At 40.8% G+C, this 21,365-nt stretch overlaps 1 protein-coding gene across 2 annotated transcripts in view; it reads right to left on the bottom strand.

Moving 5' to 3' along the window:
• The window catches only part of SMAD3 (SMAD family member 3), a 1,147,441-nt gene that overhangs the window by 159,947 nt on the left and 966,129 nt on the right, over positions 1-21,365 (bottom strand). For both annotated transcript variants that reach the window (XM_044077876.1, XM_044077878.1), the window contains exon 8: positions 2,070-2,214. In XM_044077876.1, coding sequence (XP_043933811.1) covers positions 2,070-2,214 — 145 coding nt within the window. The remainder of the gene's footprint in view (positions 1-2,069; positions 2,215-21,365) is intronic.

Here is a 21,365-nt window from a genome sequence, read left to right as displayed (position 1 = left end):
GCCCCAAAGTGGGGGTGATCCATGGGTTCTTTTATTTCTTCCAGTACTTGCTAAAGCATGTTTGGGAAGAACTAATGGAGGCCACAGCAAACAACAGGGTGGACTGCATAAGATTTAAGGTTTATGCAAAGGAGGGGGTCATTTAGTGGGAAATGTAGGGAGGAGTTTTCATTATCTTCACTTGATTCAAATGGTCTCCAGGTCATCTGAGTCCTCCATCTCAGCCCTGGGAAGGGTATACTTATACATAGATGTGTGGATCTGAGTGAGCAATGTGTGTATGTCAGGCAATGGTGCTAGTTCTCAGGAACATGTCTGCTAGTGGTAGTGTGGGGACTCTGAGTAAAAAGGTAGCGTTCATAGAAGGAAAGCTAAAACTCTGTTCCACCGATCACAGGGGGTGGTGAACCTGAAATATTGTAGACTCACTAACAAATACATGTAAAGCATCCCAAAATCTATGACAGAGTCCAAAGAAAATTGACTTAAGATTTTAGAGCAAGAGGAAAGTAAGCATTGATAACAGACCCTAACAACAAGGCATGCACTCTCACAAGGTAAGAAGAAATCAAAACAAATCTGATTCTGTGCAGAACTAGGGACCCACTAAACTTACCAACGAGATGACCTACAAGTAGTCAAAATTTGCACCAGTACTGACAGCAACTGTGTATACATGCACATTTATACACAAACTGCAGCCTTGCACCTTGTCACTGTAAGTGGCTGAAGTATAAACTTCAGTTCAATTCTCCAATTGCTGTTCCCGATAGGGAACCACTACTGGTACAGTTTCTGTTTGGGTGCTGGCAGTGACTTCATTTGTGTGGGATTTTCTATTTTCTCGGTGATTCTGTGATCATGGAGAAAAGAAAGGGGTGGGAGGTAGCTTATTTATTTATGGACATCATCAGGTTGAAGTTTCACCCAAACAAACATTCAGGAAATTAGAACCCGATGAATCATATGGGAAGCCACATGTGTGCACTTAATGCTCCTCACTTAATCCTCTACTTTACCTGCAAGTTTGATACTTTAGAGATACATACAGACACCCCCACAACTCTCTGTGTATATTTATCTACGTGTAATTAATTTTGTATGAGGCAGACATGCACCCCATAGCACACAGCCACTGTATTGAACATAGTAGTAAAAGGTAAAATAACTGGATTTGTACAGAATTTCAGCAAACAAGCATTCCTCGTTTCTCCTGGTCCACCTAAATACTAAATCTGTCACTTCTTTTGGTAGGAGAGAGGTAATCTACAAAGGTCTGATAACCTAGAAGATCTCTGCCATACTTGCAAATCACTTCTTTTCAATGCTAACTAAACAGCAGGACTTCAAGCTGTTGAAGTGACTCCTCTACACCACCATATGTGACGCTGTCTCCTTGGGTGAACTGCATCCTCTCTGTACCTTTCAGAAATAACTTTTGTTAATTCGACCACAAACTTCACAAGCAGCAAGGGTTTGCTGCAGAACTACACCCCCATCCATTATTATTAAGTTTGCTGAGAAACAGATTTGTTTTATGAATGTTACTCCAATTTAGTCTACTTTGGAGATGCATTAGACTTATTTCACCTTAGATGAGTTATGCTCGCTGTTTCACTTAATTGGTTATGTTGGTTTTCAAACCTAAAAAAGTTGAAGAACTGGCCTCCTATATCAATAAACAGCAGCCCAGAAATGGACAGCTTAGCTGCAGATTGATACAATGTGCCATATAGAGTTCAGAACAAAACTTAAACAGCACTACACAAACAGAAGTTACATGGATTAGATATTCAACAGAGATTGTCTACAGAGCACACACACTGTGTTAGTACCAATTACCAGACAAAGGACATGCCACCGCAGCTAGATGTTAGTCCCCTTAAAGAGCTATGTTTATACAAGTACAAGTTCACATGACTCTAATCAATCACATGTGTGAAATCCAACCTTCAGTTATGAGGCTGCCCTAAGACAGTAGGTCAACAGCATCTGCTTGACAGTGAAAAGGAAAGCAAGAAATAGCAACAATGTGACCTGGAGAAAACTGTAGGACAAGAAGTTGGTACCTGTACTCTGCTCCCCATCCCTTAACAAAGCTCATTCGGATTGTGCACATTCTAGTCAGCTGGTAGACAGCTTCAAAGCCTTGGTTCACAGACTGAGCCAAAAGTGCCGCAAATTCTTGGTTATTGAAAATTTTCAGATTACATCCTGTGGAACAAAAAAAATAAAGCATGAACTACAGAATATTTCAAAAAAATCTCATGACATTTCACAGTAAACCTGCTCTTTCCTGAAAATTACAGCATGGAATTTAAAAATAGATTTGATTTCTTTTTACAGTAAATGAAAATTATAACCTCTTGGAGATGAGAATAAGTCACAGGCTGGGTAGGCTTTAGTAATGTACAATTTTCCACGTAGAAATAAGTACTTTCACATGTTTTAAATTATTACTTAATAACTACTTATTTACTCAATGACTAGGTTAAATTTTTACTGAACACAAGAGCAAGGAAATCATGGAAAAGGGAAAAGCTGCCACTGTTATACCCCAAAAGACTTTGCATTCTAAATATATGCAGAAATCATTTCATTCTTGTGCTTACTGCAGTCATTTATTCATTCTTTGCAAATGCATCTTGAGGGACCACAGATGGGTGAGGCACTCCCTGGAACAGCAGATGCACAGATAAAAAGATTATTCCTGCAGGAATTCATATACGTTTCCAAATATGTACACACAGCTGGATATGTACACACAAATCTACACTTTGACAAGAAAAACAGTGCTTCATTTCTTCTAAAACTCATTACTACATGTCATCGAACCACATTTCATACACACTTAATATACTTCAAAAAGGTCATCTTCCAGGAGGGCAGGCCCCCCTCCACCCCCAGCCCCTTAACATAAATATACTAACTCCACAGTCACACAACTGTGGAGAAACAAGAATGCTCCCTGCACACTGAATCACTGCTGATGCACATATTAACTTCTAGGGATGGTGGCACAACATAGCAAAGGGAATTATCAAGGTACAAATACTGATCAACACTAATTTGCATTGTAATTTCTATCCTCCAAAACCACACCAGCAGTTATTTTCTATGCCATTACACACTTTTTAATGACATGGTCATTGATAAACTGCAGTGTTCAATGAGTTTTAGAGAAAATGAACCTCCCTTTTTCTTTGCAGAAAAAGTGATCGATCAAATGAATGGAACCATACTCATACATGTATGTACTTGTATAACACCTAGAATTCAATAAACATTTGCTCTTGTCAAAGAAAATGTCCTTTATTATTGGACAAGAAACATTGAGTTTTATTACATCACTAACAAGATCATCTAAACTCCAGTGGTAAGGAAGTTTTTCCCTTACCCCTGACATTCAACAACCTTGGAGTTGACATATGTATTGTAATACAACACATGAGGGCGGAAGGCTTGTGGGAAGATGTAGAAGAAGGTAAAGAAGAAGAAAAAATTCTGCCTTTAATTGTTTCTGTAAATCTCAGTTATTTGGATCATCAGTGTATTTCTTTCCCTTGTCTGCTCCATGACACAAAGGGATAAAGCCCTGAATATGAGACCCACATCCAGATGATCTGGACATTAATTAGTAACTCATGCAGTAGAACTGCCAATAAGGAAGGATGGGAGTAAACAGCTGATGCCAGATCACCGAAGAAAAGTGGTCTGGCATGTTACATGGCTAGCATCTAATGGAAAGTGAGTGCATGCAAGTAATAATAGGACAGGGATGTGTGTTGGCTTTGCCAAGCCATGCTCATGCAACAGCCTTCATGGCACATATTCAGGAATATGTACACTCACAGCTGGATTGTAAAGTAGGTTCTCTGTACCTGTGATGAAGAATGTCAGGCGCAGGGAGGGGTGTGGGTTAGGGGACAAAATTCCTAGTGACTGTTTGGATGATAACGAGGTTATGCCTGGCCATTACCCCAATGATAGAAACAAATGGGTAATGGCAGCACAGGCTAGATGGTTGGCAGGCATGCGGGCAAGAAAAATGGGGCAAAAATGAAACCACATTTGATAAACTAGCACAAATCCTTTTTGCCAGAAAATTTTCAGTAAGATGTCCATACAGCTATGTGGCTATAATCTTGCACTATAGCTATTAACAGGTAAGCCAGCTATAAATGTAAACCTCTAAATGGCTTTCTCAGTTCTTTTCTGATGCCAGTTTTACACGCAATCAGTCTGTACCAAACAAATGATTTAGAAATAGATTAAAAGAAATGGAAAGCACAAGGAAAAAGAATGTATAAATAAGTGTGTGTTTGTCTATATTTAGATAATATGAAACAGTGTGTGCGTACATGGTAGAGATACTACAGAATAGCCCAATATTGTCCCTAATGCCCATGAGCTTACAGTCCTCAGGTGCATGTCAACATCTGTACTATGCATACCTTCAAGTGCCTTACTGCACTTACAACATTTTTCTTTGAACCTTACATTTAATTATTTATATATGGTAATTCTATGTTTGCACTGTATTTTAATGTAAAACAGTTTCTCCAATCATTTTAACTGATTATTGTGCAGGGTTATAATGTTTAACTATGTGAAATTATGACAAAAATTTCAAGGTAGATATGTTATGGACTTCTTCTTTCGGCTTATTCCCTGTTAGGGGTCACCACAGCGGATCACCTTGTCCGCTCATGATTGGCAGTGGAGTTTTACAGTGTCGAGTTGCCAGCCTGGTGCCCAACCTTCCACAGAAGGCACACACTCACACCTAGGGACAATTTAGAGTGTCCAATCCACCTGTAGCATGTCTTGCCAAAATGCTGTGCGTTATTGCCCAACTTCATCTGTAAATGCTATTTTGCAGTCATATTTGTAAACTGCATTTTCTGTCTCAACTATACAATCTCAGTATTGTACTGCAGGCAGAGGAGGTGCCTGGGTAGCATGCTGAAAATGTGAACTCTGCCAAAACATAACATTTTGAGCTATGGAAATTTGTTGAAAATAATGGCTGACAACATATTTTGCCCATTTTGACTGCTTTGGAGGTTTACACCTTTTCAACTATGTAGAATTCTGGTTTGAAATTTTCAGTGTATTCATTTTAAGGATCCTACGGTCATCTGTTATGTAACATACAAGATCTGTAGACACTTTAGACCCTTCACAGTTTGGCTCCGTCAGGATTAACTATGTCGTCTTGACATTTTAATTGTTTTGAAAAAGTCATAAAGGCACTACATGAAGGAATTTCCATCCACAGCACTTGTCGGGACTTAAGTTAAACTATTCAATGCCTTCCCCAACTCTGACATTATAAATAAGCTAACCCAGTTAAATATTCCCTCATGTTGCAGCTCACTGGATTGCTAACTAGCTATCAAACAGAAAATGCTAACAGAAAAACTGGTACCCTCTTCTAAAAGCAAACTAAAACTAATAGCATTCCTCAAGGTTCTGACCTAGGACTTCTCTTCTTTGTAATATATTTTCTCGCACAGGCACTTATCAACCCTCTCCCATCAAAAATTGCCCGCACAGGTGGATTTTCAATACTTTTGTGGCTCTTAGGGATCCCAAAGAAAGCAGAAGTGATGGATGAGGGCATTTTAAGGGAGTTATGTGCCTGTGCAAAATTTTTGGACAATAGTTTAAAAGAATTATTGAAGAATGAAGAGCAAATCTGCAGGGACTCTTGGGACTTTTTGGAAAAAATGAACGAAGTGGAAGTGGAGGACTAAGACTTTGTCACGATGGATGTAAAGACTTATATATGGTCATTCCACATGATGTGGGAATATTATGGTTCATGGAATCTTTACAGGAAAAGAAGAGCCCACAAGAAAGTTTGAATTTATTCAAGGAACTGCTTGAACTTGTACTGAAAAATAATTTTATATACTTTGGGGGGACATTTCTGTCAAGAAAATGGGGTGGCTATGGGCTCAAACTGTGGTTCATTAGTTACTAACATAGTTATGGCACATTGTGAGAAGGAATACATATAACCAATGGTGTATATAAAAATTCTTACAGGTTTTACACCAAATATTTGGACGATTTGTTTTTTTTGTTTGGAAAGATACTAAAACTAGATTAGATGATTTATTATATATGTTAACAATAGTACCAACTTTCTGGTGTTTACACAACAACCTATAAAGGCTTCTATACTACACCTGGATATATCGCTAAAGAAAGATACTGATAACCATCCACATATATCAAAAATATATTGGAAACCCACTTATTCAAATACATTATTACATTTTATGAGTGGACATCCAGAAAAATCAAAAGAAGGCGGTCATAAAGGGGTAATTTGTTAGAGCAGCAAGAATGATGAACAAACACCAAGACTTCTTGGTGGAATGTGCATTTATGTTAAATATGTTCCTACAAAGGGGTTATCCATGAACCATGGTAGTTGAAATTATGGAAGAGGTGGTATATAAAAAGGAAATCGGCCACTTTAAAACCTATTTTATATTTAAATGATGTAGAAAATAATAGGGAACCCCCAAAATGAAAATATTCCTTGTCCATAGAGTAGTAGTATGGTAACCAAATTTAACACCGTGGCTTGATTAAATGGGTGCTTGAGAAAAACTGGAATATACTCAAAAAACTGTGATGACACTTGTGAGAAACTGGGGGGAGAGACCCATTATAGTATACAAAAAAGGAGCTAGCATGAAAAACATTTTGGAGAGACCCGTTAAAACACACACTGACTGTGTTCCACATCTAGTGTAATGATAAATGCCTTACACAACTATACTAATTCCATCAAAGCAACCAATACTGCAGGAAATGATGAAAAGTACCAAGCAGTGTACCCTACAGGCTCCAACACAGGGTAGTTGCACAAAGCACCTCCTGTAAACACTACTTTGGCTCAACTGACTACCCAACTCATAATACTTAAAAACGGCACAAATGGACGACCATGTAGAAACCTCACAAACAAGAGTAGATAAATTCCTGAAAAATTCCGTAGAAGTAGCTCCTGATCTGGTGGAGTAGACTGTAACACCCCCAAAATGTTTTATTAAGCATTTAAAAATGTATTCAGCTAGACAACTGAGAAGGGTTATCTTGTTTTTTTTTCTTGTTTGGGTAAGAAAAACAGGATGATATCAGGAGTGGACAAAAGAAAACTTAAAAAGCAATACAGACATATAACAAATGGATTTGATTTTAAAGATGTCCTCTTCATTGTGAAAGACTGCATATGGCTTCTTATACATTAAAGCTTTCAGTCTAGATCAGTTAACTGACAGGTTTAAAAACAGGTGAGGTTAAGTTTTAACTTTCAAAACTCAGATTTCAGGCCAGACCCATACGATGTCTAGGAGTACCTTTCAAAAACTGTTTTACCACTGTATTTGCAGATGAAGAAGTTCAATGGGTAAAAATGCAGAAATGACTCAGAAAGATATAGTGGAACAAGCCAGACATACAGTGATACAAGATACCAGAGAATGTCAGCTGCAGGAACACATGTATGTTAGCACACTGCTTTTAGCACTAAAAAAAAGGAAAACTACCTACTCCACTTGTCTAGGTAAGACTGTTTGGTCTTTTGATTTCAGTGAGAACAAAGATGGCCTAATTACAGAAGAAACAGCAGTTGAGAATCAGACAAATATTGTTTAAACTGGTAGGCTACATACTTTGAGATTCAGGTTTAACACTTTTCCTTCTTGATTCATATGGCGAGAAAGAAAGGGAGAGACAAGAGTGTGCTACTACCATCTCGGCTAGCTGAATGATCCATGGTTGTCTTTTTTTTCTTTTTTTTGTTAAACATCTTCATAACATTTAAAATTTCTAATACGGGCTTACATACGCGAATAAAAAAGAAAACAAACCATAACAACAGATGTTGTCCATCTCGTCTTTATTCTGACTGGTGGGTCAGATCCAATCCATAGGATCTGTCTCGGCCATTACATAAGCTTGAGGTCCTCAGCTAAGTTCGTGGGCATCTTTTTCCCTAGCCATAATGGACCTCCCCTATGACCTCAGATCTCATTTGTTGCTCAGCGAAGAGATTCAAAACAGCTTCTTCTGGGCTAAGTGTTTTTAAATGTTATTATATTTCTTAACTTTTGTTATTAGTTTTCTAGTAGGTCATTGGTCAGTCTTTTTCTACTACCTTTCTTCTTAGTCAGACTTTGAGTGAGTGTTCCTTACTCCTATTATCACCTGTTTAAGTTAGAGGGTGCATAACTACAGTCCAATTCAGTTATAGGACATTTCCCCCTTTTCTTTCCTTCTCCCCTTCCTTTATCATTTAAGTTAGAGGATGACTAAAAAAAAAAAAACTTATCTTTCATATTTTTCTCTATCTTAATGCCTTTACTCCTTCATCAGATCTTCCTCCCAGTTCTAGTCAATTGTCTTCGTCCTCTCACTTAATCCTTACACAGAATCGCAGAGAACCCATGCCGCAGGAAGTCCAGCAAGGACCCCCCCTTCTGAAACCTCTCAAAGAGTATCCCACTGAGGAGGTCCCTCGGAAGAGGACCTGCAAAAGGAAGCATCTTGGCTCCCCAGAGAAGTCTATCACATCAGATACTGACCACGATGATGCAGAAGGGTCCCCACAATCACCTCCTGAAGATGTCTTCTTTGGAGACATCCTCGAAATCTTAAAACAGCAGGGTGATTGGCAGTCCACCCTCCCCTTCTGCCGAGGAGTCAGTTTACCTGAAGGCATTGAGGTTTCACCCTTCCACCTCTTGGGTGACCCCTCCTTTCCTACAAGCTTACGGACTTAATCTCTCGGAAGGCCTGGGAGATCCCAGATTCCATACAGCGTACTCCGAGAAGGCCAAACAAATATATTACTGCCTCAAAAAAGATAATTCTTTTCTAACTAAGGGTTTTGCAGTTGATGCCATGGTCATGGCGGTGGCCACTAAAAAAAAGAGCTATCTGAAACCAGCTCCTCCATCCATCCTCCTAATAAGGATTCTAGGACTATGGATAGATATGGGAAGCATGCGTTTTTGTCAGTGACCTTTGCCTTTCAGTCTCTGAAAAACCTTACCTATTTTACCAGGCTACAATGGGACCTGTTCAAGGAACTTACAGACTCCCTCAATGGAGCTGTATCTGATGCAGTAGCAGATAAAGTTAATGCTCGGCTCGCCACGCTCAGTTCATTGTAAACTCTTCTATAAGGCTCATATCGTATGCAGCAGATAGAACGAGTGGAGCTGCAGGTTCAGGTATTGCTCTTAGGAGACAGGCCTGGATGTGCCTATGTGACTTTGTGAGTCCTTTAAGTCTACCTTTGTTAATGCCCCTTCTAACAGCTGTTCTCTCTTTGGGCCAAAAGTGAAGGAAACGCTCACCAGGTGTGAACAGGAAGGCAAGATCCTGTCTGCCATTGGAGGACGTTTTTCCACACCTACTAGACCTTTTCCTAAGGGTCAGAGAGGTAGTGAGAAGATGCGGTTCAGAAAATCCCAGAGGTCTTTCCATGACACACAAGGTAAAAGCTCCCTCAGGGGCACGGGGGGAACAATAATGGTAGATGCCGCCCTCGTGGCAGAGGAGGCCTGCATAATCAGGGCTCTAGAGACTCTCTCTTGGGGGGCCCTTTCAGTGGTCCTAAAAGAGTGCTGGATTGCTCGCCTCTGGAGGCAGTCAGGGAATGACTGTCGCTGCACCAAGAAACCTGACAAAAGATCACAACCAACAGATGGGTGCAGAACATAATATCCAGGGGATATGTCATTCCCTTCTCCTATCCTGTTCCTGTAAACAGATCAGTTCCAGATGTTCCACCCAGTCAACAGGAACATGCAAACTTAGAAGTTCAAAGGTAGCTAAAAAAGAGAGTCATCCAAGAAGTCCCTGCAGACCAGAGAGGATCTGGAATTTAATCAAGAATCTTTTTACTACCAAAGAAAACAGGGGACTGGAGACACATTTTGGATCTCAGCAATCTGAACAAATACATTCAGAAATCCAAATTCCAGATGGTAAAACTGCAGTAGATACTTCCACTTCTGAAAAAAGACAATCAGATGTGCTCCACAGACCTTCAGGATGTGTACTACCATATTCTAAGGGACAGATGATCCAGAAGGTTTTTACACTTCCAGTTGGAAGCCAGTCACTTCCAGTTTCAAGCTCTGCCTTTTGGTCTCACTACAGCCCCCAGAGTGTTCACCAAGTACATGGCAGTAGTGGCAGCTGACCTGGGATGCAAAGGATTCCACGTGTTTCCATATCTGGACGACTGACTCATTACCCCTCTGACCAGGCATCTCCTGCAACAAACCAGAGACTACACTCTACAACATTGTTCCTCCCTAGGAATTACCATAAATTACAAAAAATCTGCACTAGAGCCATCTCAATCCTTGGTATTCATAGGAGTGCAGATAAATATGACATTGAGGTCAGCGAAATTTCCTCTTGACAAGGTACACAACCTTCGACATTATGTAAGGATACTGAGCAGGAAGAGGCAGGCTCTTGCCAAGCTAGTTCTACAAGTTCTAAGGAAAATGGCAGCTTCAATTGTTCTAATACCTCTAGGTCATTTTCATATGAGAATCATAGTACAGTTGTGTACCCATACCATAAATGTAGATGTTCGAGTGTATTCACTGTTGCAGTCATTACATTTGGGTAATCTGCTGGCAGGTTGCCCTCAGTCGGCCTGAATTCCAAAGTCTTGGGTCCTGCGTCGGTTGCTGTCATCTCTTCCATGACGTCAGGGGTATAAAACATGCAGCAGACACCATTTTCTTTAGTTTTTCTTGCCCCCGATGTCAGGTGCCCCCAAAAAGGTAGCAAATATATATATATATATATATATATATATATATATATATATATACACACACACACACACACACACACACATCAATATAAACTTTACCTTCATCTACAAGCAAATACACCACATAGGTTGTAGAAGATAGAGAAGGAAAGATAAACTCCAGAAATAGAGGGGGATGGCGGGAGGGTAACCTGGACTGCAACAGTGAATACACTCGAACATCTACATTTATGGTAAGCGTACACAACTGTACTATGTTGTTTGTGTTTCACTGTTGCAGTCGTTACATTTGGGTAGAATCCCAAAGCTATGGTTGGGAGGCTGGAGCTAAACAGCATTAGGTGCGGCTATATGGCCCTGCAGTACTGCAGTGGCAAAGCCTGCCCTGGACTTAGAGTAGAGAGGCAAATGATAATGCTTTGTAAAGGTGTAAACAGAACTCCAAGTAGCAGCCTCTAGAATGTCTTTGGTTGGTACTCCTCTGAGAAAGGCTGCTGAAGTAGCTGCAGCTCTGTTGGAATGAAACCTAATACCCTTGGGCACAGGTTTACCATGGTGTAAGAAGCAGAAACGGATGCAGTGACACACAGCCTTTCCTTCTGATCCTGCAGCATATGACACTAGTAATTGCTCAGTTTTTCTTAGAGCTTTAGTCCTGCTCAAGTAGAATCTTAGCTGTCTCTGTACGTCCAAGGAATGCAGAATTCTCTCCCCCTTGTTCTGCGGATTTGGATAAAAAGTTGACAGATGAATTGTTTGGTTAAGAGCCACACTGGGAACCACCTTAGGCATAAAAGTAGGATTTGTTCTCAGAGACACCCTGTCTGGGTAAAATATGATAAAAGGCTCTACAGCCATGAGGGCCTGTAGCTCTGAAACTCTTCTTGCTGAAGTAATTGCTAGTAGCAGAGCTGTTTTCCATAATAAGAACTTTATATCAGCGGTAGCAGCTGGTTCAAATGGAGGTAGGGTGAGCTTTTCCAATATATAATTGAGGTCCCATGCAGGTAATGGTGATCTTCTAGGAGGCCTTAAATTTTTGGCTCCTCTAAGATTCTGCTTTAGTAAAGGATGAGAAAAGATTGGTGGCTCTGTATTGTAATGAGCCGAAATGGCAGAGGCATGGATTTTGATTGATGAGAAAGATAGGCCTTTGTCAAGCATCTCAGTTAAGTATTGTAATATCTGAGGAATATTTGGTTCTGCTGTATCAGTTCCTTGTGCTCGATTTCAAGCACAGAATCTCTTCCATTTGTCAGCATAAGATTTTCTAGTACTAGGCCTTCTGGCTTCCAAAATGACATCCATCACAGCTTTACTGAGAGGTGTTGTTTGTATAACCACATGATCAGCCATGCTGCCAGGTTCAGTGTCTGTAGTTGATTGTGCAGGATCTGATTGTTTTGCTGGGACAGTAGTTGAGGTCTTTGAGGTAAGGTCCAAGCTGGGTATTCAGACAAGTTCCTTAGGATTGGGTACCAGTACTGGTGGGGCCAGTCCGGGGCAATTAGTATCATCTTTGGTTTCTCTTGTCTGACTTTTTGGAGGACCTTGGGGAGAAGAGGGAGAGGAGGAAAGGCATAAACTGAAGGATAGGGCGTCCACTTTCCATGCTTGTCTGTGATAAGTCCTTGTGCAGAATCTTTTCAATTGATAATTCTGAGGAGAGGCAAATACATCTATGTCTGGGCTCCCCCATTTCTCTGTTATTATGCTGAAGACTTGTGGATTTAGTTTCCACTCATGAGAATCCATAAGGTTTCTGCTTAAATTGTCTGCCAGTGTGTTTTATTTTCCTGGCAGGAATTGAGCTTGAAGATATATTTGGTAGGTCAAAGCTGTGTCCCACAGTGCCATGGCTAATCTGCAAAGGGGGTATGAGTGTGTGCCCCCTTGCTTGTTTATATACTACATGACTGTGGTGTTGTCCGTCTTTATCAGTAGTGCTGGATGAAGTAAGTCCTTGAAGGCTGTTAGGGCATTTTGAACAGCTAGCATCTCTTTCTGGTTGATATGCAGATGCATTTGTTTTGGGGTCCATATGCCCTGAATGCATCTTCCTGCCCCAGGCATAATCTGATGCATCTGTTTTTAAAGTTTGGCTGGCAGGGGGGAGAGTGAAGGCCCGTCCCATGTTTTGGTGACATGCCTTTGCCCACCATAAAAACTCCTGTTGTAGGCAGGGAATGAGAGGAATCATTGCTTCCAGACTGTGAGAATGACTCCATAAACTTTTCAGGTACCATTGAAGTTTCCTCATATGCAGTCTTGCATATGGAATCAGTAGGATGCAGGATGCCATGAAGCCCAGAGCCTGCAGAATTTGTCTTGCAGATAACTGGGATTTTGTTGCCATCAGTTTGAAGTAAGTAGTCAGTTGCCTTTGCTTGTCTGGCAGGAGGTAAGCCATCTGGGCAGTTGTATTCAAGCATGCACCCAGGAATGTTATCTTTTGAGAGGGTACCAGTTGTGATTTATTTTCGTTTATTGTGTACCCTAGGCATGTTAGAAGCCTTTTCACAAATGCCAGGTATTGAAGAAAAATGTCCTTGTTCTCTGCTTGAATGAGACAGTCGTCTAAGTAAGGATATAATTGTATACTTCTTTGTATAAAATAATCAAATTATAACCATAAAGAATGTTACAATGTGTGTATCATACATACTGATGTATAACAATAATAAAACAAAAACGTTGCTCTATCTCAAGATTAGTATAAATATAATACATGTCAATCCATGTGCATACGTAATTTATTTGATCTCGAACGTAGTCTGTCTAGAATGCTTCTAAACATATGAATGAAACGGACAGGCATATAAATGGGATTGTGACAAAGACAATGAGTTGATAAAAGACTACTATCAATTATTAGGATTAACATTATACATTTATGTGATGATTTGTTTTTGCTTTGAAATTTCTTAGTTTTTCAATTATACACTATTGGACATAACTACTATTACAATGTTTTTGTAGGTTCATCTATACATTTAAGTAATTTTTTGTAGTTGTTCAATATGTGAAGTAGATAAGCATTTTGTATCTTGATGAGTATATATGAATGTACTAATTAAGTTTTTAGTAGACAGGTTTTGTAGGAAATATATTTATATATAGATTTTAAAGTATATTTATGTAATTAATATTATTAGTACAAAGAAATGAAAATTATGCATACGGCTTTAAATGCCGTATTGATTTTTGGCGCCAGTTTTTTAATTTAAGCAGTAGCAATTGTATCCATTGTGTTCTGAAGAAGCCCACAGTTTAGTGGGTGAAAGCGCTAAACACAGTATTTCTGCTTTTATTCAACACAGTATTTTTGCTTACTTGCAAATAAATCCGTTTTTACCACAGAAGAGGTTATGTGCACTTATTGGTGACACCGTGACTTTGAGTATTACAATGTCTAAAACGGGGAATGGCTAAAGGCCTGTGCTGAGGGAGAAGAAGGAAATTCCCGAGTCTCTTTTTTGATTCTGAGAAGTCTTGACTCTCCCAGTGAAAATGCTCCCTCAAAGTATGCAATGTTTCTCCACATGAATAATCCTCAGGAGGAGATGCAGACGGTATAGACTCCTCTGCAACAGAATCCTCATAGGGAGGAATAGATAATTCCTGATCAGAAGAGGAATCAGAAGAAATAGAAACCTGATCTGAAGATTCATAATCAGTGTCTTGCCTAGGCCTCTTATCTGGAGGGGGATGGGTACCCCTGATCAAGGTAATGAGGTCTTCAGCCATTTTGACCATCTGTTTTTAAGGCACAGAGGCCTGTGCACGTGGCTCATACATCAATTTGTTTAGTTTTAGAAGTTGCTTTTGTCTTTGGTCTTGCAGCTGTCGTCAGTTTGATATACAAATGTTGAGGTCTGAATACACCCTCAGAAGCTGGTGCCTGCTCAGCGGCTCCAGACCCATCCGAGGGAGACACATCCATTGGTCCAATACCTTGAGTATCTTGTGGCATGCCAGACTCCACGTGGGTGTCGGTAGAGGCCTGTGACTCGAAGGTAGCAGGTATCAGGGGCTGCAAAAGCGCCTCACTAAGTACCGGCGAACTGGCGACTGGCTTATGAGAAGCTTCGTCGTTGGTTATGGATCTCGACTGCCTTTCTCTGTCCTTTTCTTAGCGTTTTTTTTATGTACTCAGATAGTCAGATTGCTATCCGACGACATTTCTGGGTAGTTAAATCCGTTTCCAAAATACTTTGATGCAAAAATATACTGACGATTAATGGTGCGTTGGTTAAATCTAGCACAAAACCGACAGCCAGGCACGTGGTGATCAGGGCCCAGGCAAGGAATACAGTTTAAATGGAAATCCTTATGCAGTATTTGCTTCCCACAAGTATTACAATTATTAACTTTTTCTGACATCGGAAAGTAGCAAGAAAAAAGTTTCCCCAACGGGGTACTTAGCTTTAGTGAAGACTTCGGTTCTGAAACTCAAATTCGAATATTTCAGTAGTCAGCCGACCGGCACTTGTGAAATGCTTCTGCTTTGGGCACCACGCGGCAAGAAAGACTAAAGAAAATGGCATCGGCTGCATGTTTTATACCCCTGATGACCTGACGTCATGGAAGAGAAGACAGCAACCGATGCAGGACCAAAGACTTCGGATTTCAGGCAGACTAAGGGCAACCTGCCAGCAGATTACCCAAATGTAATGACTGCAACAGTGAAACACAAAGAACATCCAGTGGTTACTTTCGACACAATGGTCGTATCAGGATCTCCTGATGACACACAAGGTTCTAATAACAGACTCCTGCAAAAGGGACCTTCAGTGGTGGCTCAACTCTCACTTGGTGTCTCACGGCCACCCCTTTATTCCCCCTCAGTCCCACGCTACGATGACCACCGATGCTTCCCAGATAGGGTGGGGGGACATTATCTGGGAAAAAAGGTTCAAGGCACTTGGCAACATCACTGCTAATTTGCACATAAATGTTCTAGAGATGAGGGCGGTGGTCTTGGCATTGCAAGCATTTCAGGACTCCCTCCCTTTAGGTACAGTAGCAATTCAGTCACACAACATGTCTGTAGTCTGGTACATAACCAAACAAGGGGGAACTAGACCTTACCCCCGATGCCAAGAAGTCTCAGGGTCTGGCAATGGGCAGAGGCCTCCAACCGCTTTCTCAGAGCAATGGACATTCTGGGGAAATCCAACATGATTGCAGAAAAACTGAGCGGTGCCATTCTATGGCCACACGAGTGTTCCTTCAATCAGAAAGTTGTGGAAGAGATCTTCCGGAAATGGGGCCAGCCTTGCTGTGATCACTTTGCATCACCCATCAATGCCAAATGCAGCAACTACTTTGCCCTGATCTCCCCAACGGGGGAATCACCAAGGGATGCATTGTACACAATTGCCTCTGGACTTCTTTATGCTTTCACACCAATATCCCTAATCCCCAAGGTTCTAGAGAAAGCAAGTTCACTGGAGACCACGATAATCCTAACTGCACCCTATTGGCTTCGACAGATATGGCTGCCCTTTATATGACCTCACGTACGGGAGGGACCACGGATCCTGGACCCAGCTCCGGATTTACTGACTCATCCATCTGGAATGTGCAATCCCGTCTAGACAGTCTCAAGCTAACAGCTTGGCTACTCCATTTCCCATGATAGCCAGGTTTTCTCTTCTTTCTTCTACAGTTAAACATATTTTGCCATCTTCCAAAAAAAATGTCTACTCAAAAATTATACAAACGCAATGGGAAAGATTTGTGGCTTGGTCCAATTAATCAGCTAGATCATTTACAGCTCCCCTACATTCTATACTAGAATTCTTAGCCAAGTTATTCAATGAGGAAGTCGCTCCAGCTACTATCAGGGTTCAGTTAGCACCAAACTCTAATTTTCACATAGGAGATAACGGGTCTGCTATAATGTCAAACAGCCTTTGTAAAGTATTCCTTAAGGGAACTACCTTAATTCAACCTCCTTACAGAAACCGTATTCCACCTTGGGACTTGAATTTTGTGTTGTCAAAGATGGTCGCCCCTCCATTTGAACCGTATGCTACATGCAAATTTAGATATCTTTCATGGAAGACACTCCTTTTAGTTGCCATTACTTCATCAACAAGAGTTTCGGAGTTACAGGCCTTATCCTCCAAGCCTCCATACATAATTTTTCACAAGGACAGAGTCTCTTTACGCACTAACCCTTCCTTTTTACCTAAAGCAGTTTCAGAGAATAACCTCAATCAGTCTACTAATTTTCCAGTGTTCTTTCCAAATTTTCAAAACAAGGGAGAGTACACTTTGCACCTTCATTCTATTTGCAGAGGACATCAGAAGTTAGAAAGTCAGACCAACTTTTTATTTTCTATTCAGAGGTTAGGAAGGGCCAACCAGTCTCTAAAGTAAAACTAGCCACAGTTAATTGGCTTTCACAATGTATATCCCTATATACAGTTCTAACAAGACTATCCCTAATCCTATCAAAGCTCATTCCACCAGGTCAGTAGCTACTTCAGCAGCCTTCCAAGCAAAATTACCTTTGGACGACATTTGAGCTGCAGCAATATGGACCAAACCAGATACCTTTATTATTTATTACAAGTTGGACTTGGCCTCTAGGACAAGAGGATCCTTTGGTTCTATGGTTCTGAGAAATATTCTCCCATGAGCAAGATTCAGGTAGCTAGGGACGCGGTCCCACCAATGAGAATAAAGATGAGACTGACAACATCACATAAAGAAGTTATGTACTTACCATAATGTTCCATGTGTGTTGTCCATCTTGTCCTTTATTCTCACAACCCACCCACCGTGGATCTTTACAGGACTCTACAGCCTCTGAAAGCATATGGTTTCTAGTATGTTTATACACTATATGTTTATGGTATATTTTTCTGGTCACTGCTTGCGGGCAAACCAGATCTGAGGTAGTAGGGGAGGTGCGTTATGGGTAGGGAAAAAGATGCCCCCGAACTTAGCTGAGGACCTCGAGCTTATGTAATGGCTGAGATGGATCGAATTCAACCCAACAGTGAGAATAAAGGATGAGATGGACAACACACGTGGAATGTTATGGTTAAGTACATAACTTCTTTTTTCTGTAATTAGTTATTCAGGAAGCATGTTTTCTTTAACAATTTTCATTCACTCCAAAATTACATAAGTTGCCCAATTCTTGCCGTCATTTTAACCTCACTCCTCCTCCTGAACATTATTCTGCATGTATTGTTCCTATAAATTCCATTTACCTCAATGAAATCTGTGCGCTTCATTTTCTAAAAATTCTGCCTCTAGTTCTTTTATCTCCTTTTCAATATCCAGAACATCTTTTCCATTAGGAATAAACACATATTTCCATTTTCTTTTTAGGATCAAATGGTGGAAGTTGAAAAAGGGTGATTGTGAAGTGGAGTTCAGGGAAGAGTTAAAACAGGCACTGGGGGGCAGTGAAGAGTTGCCGAATAGCTGGGTAACTACAGCAGAGATGGTAAGGGAGACAAGCTAGACAGGTGCTTGGTGTGACATCTGGACAGAGGAAGGAGGACAAAAAGACCTGGTGGTGGAATGAGGAAATACAAGAGAGTATACAGAGGAAGAGGCTGGCGAAGAAGAAGTGGAATTGTCAGACAGATGAAGAAAGTAGACAGGAGTATAAGGAGATGAGGAGCATGGCAAAGAGACAGGTGGCTAAGGATAAGGCATAATGAGAGCTGTATGAAAGGCTGGACACTAAAGAGGGAGAAAAGTACCTGTACAGATTGGCTAGACAGAGGGACCAAGCTGGGAAAGATGTGCAGCAGGTAAGGGTGATAAAGGATAGTGAGGGAAATGTACTCACAAGCGAGGAGAGTGTGTTGAGCAGATGCAAAGAGTACTATGAGGGGCTGATGAATGAAGAGAATGAGTGAGAGAGAAGGTTGGATGATGTGGGGATAGTGGATCAGGAAGCGCAACAGATTAGCAAGGAGGGAAGTATGGACAGCTATGAAAAGGATGAAGAATGGAAAGGCTGTTGGTCCAGATGACATACCAGTGGAAGCATGGAGGTGCTTAGGAGAAATGGCAGTGGAGTTCTTAACCAGATTTACTGAAATCTTGTAAAGTCAGAGGATGCCTGAGGATTGGAGAAAAAGTGTTTTGGTACCTATTTTTAAGAATAAGGGTGATGTGCAGAGTTGTAGTAACTACAGAGGGATAAAACTGATCAGTCACAGCTTGAAGTTATGGGAAAGAGTAGTGGAAGCTAGGTTAAGAAGAGAGGTGATGATTAGCGACCAGCATTATGATTTCATGCCGGGAAAGAGCACTACAGATGCAATGTTTGCTCTGAGACTGCTGATGGAAAAATATAGGGAAGGTCAGAAGGAGTTGCATTGTGTCTTTGTGGACTTGGAGAAAGCATATGATAGGGTGCCTAGAGAGGAGTTGTGGTATTGTATGAGGAAGTCAGGAGTGGCAGAGAAGTATGTAAGAGTGGTACAGGATATGTACGAGGGTAGTGTGACAGTGGTGAAGTCTGCAGTGAGACTGACAAGATCCATTTAAGGTGGAGGTGGGATTACATCAAGGATCAGCTCTGAGTCCTTTCTTATTTGCAATGGTGATGTACAAGTTTACAGACGAGATCAGACAGGAGGCTTCATGGACTATGATGTTTGCAGATGACATTGTGATCTGTAGTGAGAGTAGGGAGCAAGTTGAGGAGACCCTGGAGAGGTGGAGATGTGCTCTAGAGAGGAGAGGAATGAAGGTCAGCAGGACTAAGACAGAATATGTGTGTGTGAATGAGAGGGAGGACAGAGGAATGGTGAGGATGCAGGGAGTTAAGTTGGCGAAGGTGGATGAGTTTAAGTACTTGGGATCAACAGTTCAGAGTAATGGTGAGTGTGGAAGAGAGGTGAAGAAGAGAGTACAGGCAGGGTGGAATGGGTGGAGAAGAGTGTCAGGAATGACTTGTGACAGATGGGTACCAGTAAGAGTGAAAGGGAAGCTCTACAAGAGGGCAGTGAGACCAGCTATGTTGTATGAGTTGGAGACGGTGGCATTGACAAAAAGGTAGGAGTCAGAGCTGGAAGTGGCAGAGTTAAAGATGTTAAGATTTGCACTGGGTGTGACAAGGATGGACAGGATTAGGAATCAGTATATTAGACGGTCAGCTCAGGTTGGATGGTTTGAAGACAAAGTCAGAGAGGCGAGATTGCATTGGTTTGGACATGTGCTGAGGAGGGATGATGGGTATACTGGGAAAAAGATGCTAAGGATGGAGCTGCCACGTAAGAGGAAAAGAGGAAGGCCTACAATAAGGTTTATGGACGTGGTGAGAGAGGACATGTAGGCGGTTGGTGTGACACAGCAATATGCAGAGGATATGAAAAAATGGAAACATATGATCCACTGTGGTGACCCCTAACAGCCGAAAGAGAAGAAGAAGCTTTTTGGCAAGAAAAACATTAAACTTAGTAAGACCTTACTATGGCTAAGCAATTCAGATCCTAAATCCCAGCTGAAAATAATTTCCTTAGTTACAGCCATATGTTCCCCCAACACTACTGTCAAAGTGCTCAGCAAGGAATTTTAAAAAATCTACTAACTCATTACATTCCCAAAAAAACTTTCTCTCTTCTCTTCTCCATCACACCTCCAGTTTTTCCTATTTACCAGAGGAAAAATCATCTGAAGTCTACGTGGTGTACAAAAATATGTGTGCAAACATTTCCCTGCAAAAATCCTCATCCTTTTGGCCTTTGCCGGATACTTGGGAGCCTTACAAATTTCTTCCCATTCATCTCTTGTAGATTACTTTTCCACTCTTTTGCAAATCTTATCTAACCTCCACTAATTGATTCTTTTAGTTATAATGCAATACTTTAGACAACATACAGATATCTGTTTTTTTTAAACAGTAGCTTCTGTTCTTTTTTCAACAGTATCTAACCTTCTCTGATCAATTCTTATAGTGAAGATGCAATATTATATACATCCTACTAACTTTTAAGTTGGTCGTTCACTTACCACTCCCTATATCTTTCTCTGGCAATTCTTTGTTATCAATCCCTGAGTGGAAGAACACTCTTTAACCTGCAGTGCAAATGTTTGCTTAGCCTCATTTTATGATTTTAATATTCTGCTTTAATATTTAATATTCTTTCTGATATGTTATAATATTATGTGCGGCTGATGTTATCTTCCTTAAGGAGGTAAATCTAAAATATTGATCTCCCTTCATCTCCTGAAACCCCCTTCTCATTTCACCATAATCCCATCCCACTTTAATTTGTAATGTTCTCCTTGAGTTATGTCCAGAAGCTTTAACTGTGTGGCACTAAAGTGTCCCTTCAAATCAGGTAACCCTAGACTAGTACCTTGTTCTATGGGGAGAAACAGCTTATCCCACTTAACATTTGCCCCCTTCTCATCCCACATAAATTCCTTCAGCTCCTTACTAATCATCCACAGCTTCTTCTTTTATCTGCAAAAACATGCCTGACCTGTACACAAGACAAAAGGGACTAAAAGCATTTTCATGACTTGTATGTTATATATGGGATCCTTGTATGGT

The sequence above is a fragment of the Protopterus annectens genome, chromosome 7.part0, assembly GCF_019279795.1.
Source record: "Protopterus annectens isolate FY-2018-M chromosome 7.part0, PAN1.0, whole genome shotgun sequence".
Taxonomy (NCBI): Eukaryota; Metazoa; Chordata; order Ceratodontiformes; family Protopteridae; genus Protopterus; species Protopterus annectens.
This window is presented reverse-complemented; position numbering and strand designations above follow the sequence as displayed.